The sequence below is a fragment of the Lolium perenne genome, chromosome 4 (assembly GCF_019359855.2).
Source record: "Lolium perenne isolate Kyuss_39 chromosome 4, Kyuss_2.0, whole genome shotgun sequence".
Classification (NCBI taxonomy): domain Eukaryota; kingdom Viridiplantae; phylum Streptophyta; class Magnoliopsida; order Poales; family Poaceae; genus Lolium; species Lolium perenne.
Window position 1 is genome coordinate 194,964,207 of NC_067247.2, and position 10,480 is coordinate 194,974,686.

The following is a 10,480-nucleotide window of genomic DNA, read 5'->3' on the forward strand; positions in this document are numbered from 1 at the left end:
GACAAGCCAAGAGCCTTTAAGATGGTATATGGGGATGCACTTTGTCCCAATCAAAATCTCGGGCACGCCGTTGTCCCTTTTTCATAGTCACGGAGAGGTGGGTATGAATGGTTTGTCCAATGTCCTCGTGTTTGGTTACCCACCCCGGTCCAGTCCTCATTCTAAAAATGGATTTCTTTCTGTGCGTCCCATTAATCTTCATGTGAAAATATTGTGTTGGCGTGCTCCACAACCATTCTAAGCTCAGTTTTAAAAAGAAAAGGAGAATGACTCCCGGCCTTTACACTTTTTTTTTTGATAACGCTGTTACATCAATTGATGCATGCAACCATATATAGTTGACCATCCATCTCTTGATCTTCCTCTAGAAACACCACAAGCACCAAAAGGAATCTATGAACTGCCCCTGCTACGGTGGTACCAACAATCCGCTTGCTGTGTTAGCAAATTTTAGTGCCTGAGTAAACGTGATCCCTAATGGAAGTGAGAGGTACCAGGAAACAGTCAGCTCGAAGATGGAGATCATTGCTACTTCCTATGCATAGAACTACAGAAGCACCATTCTTTTGCTTCATCAATGGAAGTTTCTGTGTACTTCAGCCGTGGCTTAACTGCGGCTGTCGATACACCATCCCTAACTCGGCGAATTAGTTCAGAATCTCTTAGACGATTGATACCTCCATGCGTCTGAATTAGTACTTCTTTCGGTTTAAAATAATTGTTTAAAAATAGATGCATCTAAACATGTTTTAATATATGGATACGTCTACTTTTGAGCAAATATTTTGAACCAGAGTGTGTAGACTTGCGCCAACAGGTTTGCCGACGAAAATGCGTTATAATGTTTCATGTATCTTTATGTCGCTTAGATCTAAGTGTGGTGTTTGAATTCCTGTCAAATTCCGAGTTCCACTTTTCCCTTTACTATGATCCGAAGAGGCCCTATTAATTGCGCACGAATTCAAAATTTACGCAAAGTCAACACGCCCTGACAATGGATTTGATATCCCCATCACCAGTTCGTCACCACCACAACCATCTACATAAGCCTACAGCTCAAGTTACTACATACTCATCTAAAGTTACATGAACAACGTACAATTATATGTTAAAAGATGACAAGTCAGAACAACTGATCAAAGACTAAAGGCGCAGCTGGTGACCTCCATTCCCTTGAATGACATTGAAATGGGTCTTTCGACGCTTCTGATGAACCAAGAAAAATCTATGCCAGGCTGCGTTGGTCTGAACAAGAAATCGAATTATCACCAAACTCGGAAGTATATAGTTTCCAACGTACAGAGATAGTGAGAGTTCAGGTTTTACCAGTCTTGGATGGGAACTAGTCCCAGTAACGATGTTCATCGAAGATCATAAAGCTGCTGTTCCACGTGTTGTGCTCGGGGTATGTGCTGTGATAATCTGAGGTTGGATGCCAGTCACTGTTAGATGCTCTGAATTCTTTTTCTGGCTCTACCTCGGCAAATGTCACGCGCTTGCTGCTCTTCTTCTGTTCAGGTTCATTTGAATCTTTGAGTGGCGCAGCTTCTTTTGGATCTTTCAGTGACTTTTTCAGCCCTTTCCAGTCTTTCAGTGACTTCTTCAGTTCTTTTGAATCTTTCAGTGCCTTCTTCTGTTCTTGTGAGTCCTTCAGTATCTTCTTCTGTTCTTTCAATTCCTTTGCTGGCTTTGAATCCCTCGATGGCTTCGAGTCTTTTGCATCTTTTGATGCCTTTAGTTCTTTTGACTCCTTTGATGACTTTGATTCTTTCAAACCTTTCCACAATTTTCCAGACTGTTTAGATGACTTGCCATCCTACAACACATCATACAAGACATGAGAACAACAATAGTCAGCCTGCAATTTTGAAAGACCAACTAGTCAATGTTCAAACAATCCATTCAGATTTGAGGGAAATAATTTTGCATAACAAGCAACGCTTAAATGATCAATCAGGTAGCTACGAGCATACATAATAAAACCATCAAGGCTTAGCCTTACAACAAAGCATACTCAAATACCTGTGAGGTGAATTGAATACCACTAGTTGTGACCCTGGTGACATTTAAATCAGGCAGTAAATTAGATTTTGTGCAATTTGAGTTGCAAATGTCATCTAAACTTCATGCATATTTCAATATCTACTTCATCTCTTGTCATTTTTTATAATCCTCGAAAAAGATTGAGATTGCAATTTTTTTAAAGGAGTTTGTAATTGGCCTCACCAATGACCTAGGTGAAAAAAAATAGAAACCAATATCACTACCTCAGACATGAACTGGCATGTGAGCTAGTGCATGTAGCAGGAGCATATACAAGTACATATAGGTCCATGTACCTTATCTGTCAATTTCTTCAGTGCTTCGGGTCCATTTTCTTCAATGTACTTATTAAGTGCTGTGAGGAAGTCATCTGATTTGCCGAAAATGCCCTTTTTCTGAGGGACATACCAAATGTTGACCATCTGGTTTTTAACAAACACAGGCCGCACATATTTTTGGTACACATAGGCTGCACCACTGAAGTATGGCAAGACAAGCCAGGAAATGAAGATCAATTTCATAGAGGACCAAAAAGGAAGCCTGTAAAAATCAAATATGTTAAGACCAGGATTTTAGAGTAAGTGCACTATGATGACCAATAGTAAAAAGAGATTTGAGTAAGAATGAATTAGTTGGTTCAGTTAAAATTAACAAATAATACTTTATTCCGTATATTATGGTGGACAGTCAAACTTGCAGTGTTCCAAACCATGCAAGATTGCGAGTTAGATCAGATGTAACAAAAAATTTAGACAGCATGAACATAAAACTGTCAAACATAGTATATTTTCCTTTTTCTATGGGAAGCGCTTCCAGAGTGAAAGTAAACCGCTAGCCCGTCAATGCAATATGGTTTTAAACCATAGTTTCTGTTATCAAATTTAGTTCATTTACTTTTGTACTGATTAATTATCAGTTTAATACAAGGTGTGAAACCCCCTGATCTATGGTGAACACGCGATTTCTTTGCCCTGAAGTGGAATGCTCATCTTGCAAACTAAATAAGGAACCAAAACCTTGCTCCAAGGATTGGCATGCAAATAATGCAGAATAGGATCGTTAGGTTGTTTGGCATGACAAAAGAGCATTGAAAATACAGTAGCACCTACCACTCAATAATTGATGCAAATGTAAGCTCGAACAATGTTATTAATGAGTATAACACCCAATATGTGAGCCATTGCTGATCATCCACAGGGGATTTGGTTTCAATTGCCCTAACTGAAGCATACCTGTAATAACACAAAATTATATTTGTGCTTACTATTATCAAACAACATAAATAAATGAACTTGTAGGAACAAATTAAAAAGAACAGGCAACTCACAAAGGATAAGCTAGTGCCACCAAAGGCCTGCAAGACAGAGGCAATAACAGATTAATGTACAGCAACTTAGAAATATATAAATAGACTTTACTGAAAAACAATAATATGCATATAAGCAAGCTAAGGACTTAGATAGGATGGAACTCCACATTCACACAAAAACTAAAAAACAATTTGACCAGCAGTTTCCAGTCTATCTGCGTCAAGTCAGTATGTGTAAGCCTGTAATATCTCTACCGAAAGTGACAGTAGTATAAACCAAACCTATGTATGTCCTAGATCACATGAGAAAGAAATGAATTAACTTGCTATTCGCATTCCAGATCATATGGGTTGGTGTTCAAATAAAACTGATAAATTTCGGTTTGACTGCTTTCACAGTACATCGCATGGTACCATAAAAAAGAAAAGTCAACATTGAATAATCCAACGTATCAGACTAAAACACTATGCCCATACTGAATGTGACATTTGCTCAATGAACTAGTGTGCTTTGCTATGACACACTCTTTTTTTTCTTTCAACAAGGGGAAAAGTCGCGGCCTCTGCATCGGCTGATGCACACTTGTCCTTGGACTAAGAAATTACGGTGTCCTGTTAAAAAACACTTCCCAGTGACAGTCCTTATTAAAACATAAATCAAGGTCACTATACGACATGAATCACGATCTACTAAATCATGCCGACCCATTCTTCAGCACGTGACCTAGCTCATTACATAGTACAAAGGAATCAGAATGTGGAACAGCTGACAAAAAGGATAGATCAGACAAAGTAAAACTAATCTTGAGAGTGAGAACTGAACGGCCAAACCTACAATCGCACGCACTAGCATAACTCCAAATCCTAAAGCCAGACCTTATGTAAAGGGACCCGGGAAGTTCAGGATCCCGCAGAAAGTGACAAGACTCCGCAGCTGTCTTGCACATTCAGACTCGGCGGTGTACATCAGGGTAAGGCCATCGCGTGCGTCGTAGATGAACTTTTGGTTTTGAGAAGCATTCGGCGTTCGGAGAATGTGAGCATTGTATGAACAGAGATGTTCTTCTTGCGAACATGAGATCAAGTGAAACTTCAGGCCCAAAAGGGAAAAAATAAATCAGCAACTTCTACCTTCTTAGGCCCCAGGGAGGGAATGATGGGCACTCGGAATTCCTAGTAAACTCAAGAATACGAAACGAAATCACCAAGACATCGCACGATTACTAACAAGCCATTGGTACCGGTGCCATTTTAGGAGCGAGGAACAGGGCGGTGGAAGGAGCCGGAAATACACTGAATAAAATCAAGAAAAATGGCTAAGTGAAGGGGGAAACACTGACCCTGCAAGAACATCGAAGTTCTTGGCAAGAACCTTGAGCAAAGATCCGGAGCCCATGCCTGCTCCTCTTTCCTCGAATCGGCAATCCGAAGTCCTGGAAGTCCGGAGCTGTCTCCGCGGGAGAAGGGGATGGAGAGAGCAATGGCTGGCTTCTAGGGTTCTTCGAGACTACCTTTTCTTTTTTCCTCTTGTTCCCCAGCCTTGGGTGCTTTTGGGGTCTCGAGGGGAGCGAAAACTGGAGAGGAAAGAAAGCGTGCTAGTGCTAGTGGTGGTGGAGAAGACGAGACGGGGACGGAGACGAGACCCGCTTGGAAATGACGAAACGGCGCAGGCACGCGCACAGAGGACTGATTTATGCAGATAACCCCTGAAATTTGTCCGGATTAACTTCTGTGACGAGGAGTCGGCAAAATTACTTCCTTAACACACAAGGTACTCCAGCTGAGGGGTACAACCAAGAACTGAAGATACAGCCAGGGGAGGCAAGCAATAATTGCACGGCATCGGTTTCTTCTGCCATTGTTCAGGCGCATACGCACTCGCCGCCAACGGGCTCCATACTGGGGCGCAACTCATCACTCATCAGCCGAATAATCCACCGGTTTATCCTCCCGGACTCCAATGCTCACCGCTATTTTGTTCATTTCCTGCAGAATTTATAAAATTTATACTCAAGATATTGTCTTATCAGCTGGATTGCTATATGGTTTTTGTATGATTAGTATAGCCTTATTTTAGGAATCGCAGTAAAGACTGGTGGATTGGGAATTTGGTACTTTTTACTGCAAAATCTCAGGATGATTTGTGTCAATTAGTTCCTCTTTCACCAGCGATTTTTATGGACCGATCCTCATCCAGTGCCTCTAATACTGTACTATTTGATTTTCTTTTCGATTACAAGTACTAAGACGCATCCACACCAACCACTTTCACATTGTACTATGAGACTATGCTTTCTAATTAGAAACTATAATGACAAGGATGAGAGATAAGTACGAATGCCATCGAAAATCATACTAAACGCACCAACATGTGTGTAAATATGTGCACCAAAATTTGAGCATCGGTAGTCATGTTCCCACAACTCTACCACCCACCAAGAGACTGTTCTCTATTGTTGGGTTTACTGTTATAATGTTTTTGTACGACTTTGTAGTGTCTTTTTACCAGGTTGGTGTTGTATTATGCTGTAACGATCTCCATTTGTAAAGCTAAATTCACATTCTCTATGCTTGTTGTCTTCTTTTGACATAGTCCGGGAAATAGGTTTAATATATCTCACTCTTGTAAAAATGAATCGGTTAAGATGGGTGTATAGATTACCAAAAAAAAAGATATCTATTATGCATTAAGCACTACACAATGTACTAAAAAAAAGTCACTCCTTGTAGCCATGGACCGTTGGGTGTTAAGGGTACAACATTGCGAAAATCAAAATAGTTACGTATTGACTGGATGGACCTCTCAGAGTATTTATTTGTTGAGAGATTGGGAAGAAGATTTGGTGCACATGAGCACAGGTGCTCCTAGTTTTCAAAATATTTAAAAATTGTATATCTGTGTTTCAAAAAATCATCATAATTATTCCATGAATACATACACATATTCTGAATATACGTGCAAAGTTTTGGTAAAAATTGCATTGTATTTTAAGCTACAGGAAAAAATCAAATTTGTGGCTACGTATAAGGGTGGATATTTGTAGAAATTTCTCTTTTTTTGCATAGCTCAAAATACAACATATTTTCTCCAAAATTTATACCGTACCTTTGAAATGTTTATATGTATATGGGTATTTAATTTCAAATTTTTAGAATTCAAAAAATATGATTTTGAAAAATCAGGAGCACCTGTGCTCATGTGGCAAAGACACTTTTCGGAGAGATTGTTGCTTTTAAGTGAATGATCCCAACGTTGCGAATATTATGTAGCTACACGTTTTCAAATGTTGGCGCAATTTCTGTTTGAAATATTTGCAATTGAATGGCTACGCATTTGTACACCTAAAGTTAGGCACATATTTTTTATGCAAATAAAGATCTTACACTTACAAATATATTTTTTACATTAACTATGTAAATAAGAATGTTGAAAATCTTTGTTGTTGAGAACCTGACACAATGGTTTGAGGAGGACATGTGAGTGTTCATATTTATGATGCTACAATGCTATAGGCAAGACACAAATAAAGTCGAGGCTAACAACATCGCCGTCTGAACACATGTCGTGGTTGTCTTAGAGCAAGTTTAATAGTATAGCCAACTACTGGCTATATGGCATGTGCCATGTCATCTATAGCTAACATAGAGCCAACATGTATAATAGTGAGCTATAAACATGAGAATTACGGTGGAGCACCCAGGGAGACAGCCCCCCCGAATCTGACCGCTCGTTACTCGTATGCCGCAGTGTTAACTGTTGTGTATTTCCATCGTATTAAGCGAACAAAGGACCCACAATGTGACGTCAACCATAGTAAATGTCACAGCAGTTAACATCGTCGGCATTAACCCCCGCTCGTTTCCCCTTTTCACCCGTCTCCTTCCCAGATTCAGTCACCATTGTTTTGCTTCAGCCTCCTGTATCATCTCCAAATCAAGAACCTATGTCTCCGATTCATCCACCATGTCGCCGACACCAAAGCCATCCCTAGATCCATGCTCCGCCTCCAGGATTTACACAGTCGCAGGGCCATTCGTCGTCTTCTTCCCCTCCACGGCCGGCTACAACTCCATCGCGACGCCACCACAGAGAAGTGATCCACCAGTGAAGTTGTGGCCAGATCCGGCCTACCCCAGCCACTCATTGGCCTACTCTACGGTTTCCCTCAAGGAAACGATGTCAAAAATTATGTGATGCTTTTGATGGTCCGAATGTTACAGTAGCAATTTTCTCTATTCTCTCATGTTTTGTTTTTGGATGTTTCATTATCCACACCATTTATTGACATTGCAGTGGGAGAAATTTGTCTCAGGTGTTTGATTTAGAGATTGCACATCCGATCTTTTTCTCAAGTCTCAGATCTGTTTCATTGATTCCTTCTAATGGATTCTGATATTCTCTGTTTACATCATCTGTGGTGTTCATGTATCTTGGATCTATATTATGGTTCTTTGTTAATATTGCAGATTTTATTCCTACAGAAAACTGCATTGCTTTTTGTGTTCATAACGTGTGACTTTGAGACATATATCCAGATGATGTGAAAAGGGATCCAGATGATGCGTTGTACCCTTTTTTTCATGTTGCGGAAAGTTTATATTGTTCATATATCCATTTTCTTGATCGACCAATTTTTTTTGGTTCCATAATTAGCTATTTTATTCAAGGGATCTCAACTATAAATGTCTGAATCAATAGATTGTTTTCTGAAGAAATTTGCAGTTCACAATCTGTATCTGTAAACCGTGTAAGAAATGTCTCATTATGCAAGAAAATTTTGTTCTGCTTAAATTCTTGATCATATGTAAAAATCTAATAACCTCCGAAATTTAATTTATGGATCATATGGAAAAGAAAAACTCTGCTGAGTCGGTAGCACGGGATGTTGATTCTGTTTCGGTCTGTTCTAGTGACGGCAGCCATGGTTAATCAATGCGTATTGCACCCGTATTTCTCTTTTTTAATTTATGTATAGCAGACCGGTGGGTCCCTGCATTTAAAACTCGCTACTTTGTCCACGGATCATGAAGTCGCGTGAAACCACAAAGATATAGGGTACGCGCGTCCCTGTGAGCCAAAAATTCACGTCCGCTATAAACATGTACTACTTTATCAATGTATGTTCCACATTTCACTCTCATAAAGTGCTTAGGAGCACATGCTAGAGCTGGCTCTTGCATTAGAGGTCACTCCTCTTCTCTCTCCTCCTCTCTCTCTCCTCCAACTAAGCATGAATATATTATTTTAATCCTTATAGCCAGCTGACTATAATTTATTGTACTTGCTCTTATGTGGACATGATTAACTATCCATTTGACAATGTGTTTATCACAACCATGCACTCAAATAGATGCACGTGTACATGAAAGGAGTGAACATGCAGGGTAGATCGAGAGTTTGAGGTTTCTTAGAATTTTTCATATCATATGGGGTCGATCGAGAGCTTGAGGTTTATGCCTATCATATGGGGTCGATCGAGAGTTTGAGGTTTATGCCTATCATATGGGGTCGGTCGAGAGTTTGAGGTTTCTTAGAATTTTTCCTAGATTAAATTTTACTTGTAGAGCAAATGCTTTGGCAAAACTAAAGAATACCACTAGAGGATGCTGATCTTGATGATCTAGAATACTCAAGGGGTAGGTAGTGATGCCTAGTTAAGATCTAAGATTTAGCAACACACATGTTGTTGTTTGATTGATGAGTGCGCCATAGAGGGTACCTCACAGCGTGGAGAAAGAGAGAGGTGGGTGATACGTCTCAAACGTATCTATAATTTTTGATGATCTATGCTTGTTTTACACCAATTCACATATATTTTGTTTACACTTCGTTGTACTTTTACATGATTTCCGGCACTAACCTATTAACAAGATGCCACAGTGCCAGTTCCCTGTTTTCTGCTGTTTTTGTATTTCAGAAAAGTTATACAGGAAATATTCTCGGAATTAGACGAAACAAAAGCCGAAGTCAATATTTTACTGAAACGAAGACGAGGTCCAGTGGGGGGTCGAAGAGGCGCCACAGGGCGGCCAGACCTGCCCTTGGCGCGCAAAGGGGGTGTGGGCCCCCGAGGCACCCCACCGACCTAAATCCTCCGCCTATTTATACATATTCTCGGGAAAACCCTGGATACTGAGCCACCATCCACGAAAAGTTCTGTCGCGTCCGCCATCGCAGAACCCATCTCGGTGAGTTCTAAAGCTCCTCCCGGCACCCTGCCGGAGGGGGAAATCATCGCCGGAGGCATCTACATAGCCATGCCCACCTCCGAAGTGATGCGTGAGTAGTTCATCCCTGGACTATGGGTCCATAGCAGTAGCTAGATGGTTATCTCCTCCACTTTGTGCTTCATGTATAGATCTTGTGAGTTGTCCTACATGATCAAGATCATCTTTATGTAATCCTACATGTTGTGTTTGCTGGGATCCGATGAATATTATATACTATGTTGAGATTGATTATATATTCATGTCATATGTTATTTGTGATCATGCATGCTCTCTGTTGCTAGTAGAAACTCTACCTAAGTGGACACTTGTGACTCCAAGAGGGGGTATTTATGCTCCATAGTAGGTTCATGCCTCTAGTTTTCTGGGAGAGTGACAATAACTTCTAAGATTTTAGATGTGTTGTTGCTACTAGGAAAAAAAACAATGTTGTATCCAATGGTAATTCTATTGTTTACAGACATTGTTTAATGCGATAATCTGTTGCTTGCAACTTAATACTAAAAGGGGTTTGGACGATAACCGGAAGGTGGATTATTAGTCATAGATGCAGTTGGATTACGGTCTATGTATTATGTTGTAATGCCCAATCAAATCTCATAGTAATCATTGAAAGGACACATATGCCGCCTAGAGGGGGTGAATAGGCGGTTTAAAACTTACGAATATGACTTAACAAATGCGGGATAAAACTAGCGTTTAATTTGTCAAGCACAAAACCTATATAACTAGGGTTCACCTATGTGCACCAACAACTTATGCTAAGCAATTCAAACAACTATGTGATAGCAAGATATATAACTTCAAGCACGAAGGCTATCACAAAGTTAAGTGCATAAGTAAAGAGCTCGGGTATAGGAATAACCGAAGTGACGCGGAGACAACGGTGTATCCCGAAGT

General features: G+C 40.2%; 1 protein-coding gene across 1 annotated transcript; it reads right to left on the reverse strand.

Annotated features, from left to right (window-relative positions):
• Window positions 1–967: 967 nt before the first annotated feature.
• On the reverse strand, window positions 968–4,975 carry LOC127295264 (HVA22-like protein a). The gene is made up of 6 exons (XM_051325178.1): window positions 4,693–4,975; window positions 3,371–3,397; window positions 3,153–3,275; window positions 2,340–2,583; window positions 1,327–1,816; window positions 968–1,245 (listed from the first exon to the last, which is right to left on the reverse strand). Exons 1-5 carry the CDS (start codon window positions 4,746–4,748, stop codon window positions 1,343–1,345), a joined length of 924 nt encoding a protein of 307 aa, XP_051181138.1. The 5' UTR covers window positions 4,749–4,975; the 3' UTR covers window positions 968–1,245; window positions 1,327–1,342.
• Between the last annotated feature and the right edge of the window lie 5,505 nt (window positions 4,976–10,480).

What these genes read in the sequence shown, in the direction of transcription:
- LOC127295264 (XM_051325178.1), bottom strand. Translation starts at nt 4,748, where the DNA reads ATGGGCTCCGGATCTTTGCTCAAGGTTCTTGCCAAGAACTTCGATGTT. An exon ending in GTGGCACTAGCTTATCCTTT is followed by an intron (nt 3,276 to 3,370) that starts GTGAGTTGCCTG and finishes GTGTTATTACAG; the next exon opens with GTATGCTTCAGTTAGGGCAA. An exon ending in TTTGCATCAATTATTGAGTG is followed by an intron (nt 2,584 to 3,152) that starts GTAGGTGCTACT and finishes TGATTTTTACAG; the next exon opens with GCTTCCTTTTTGGTCCTCTA.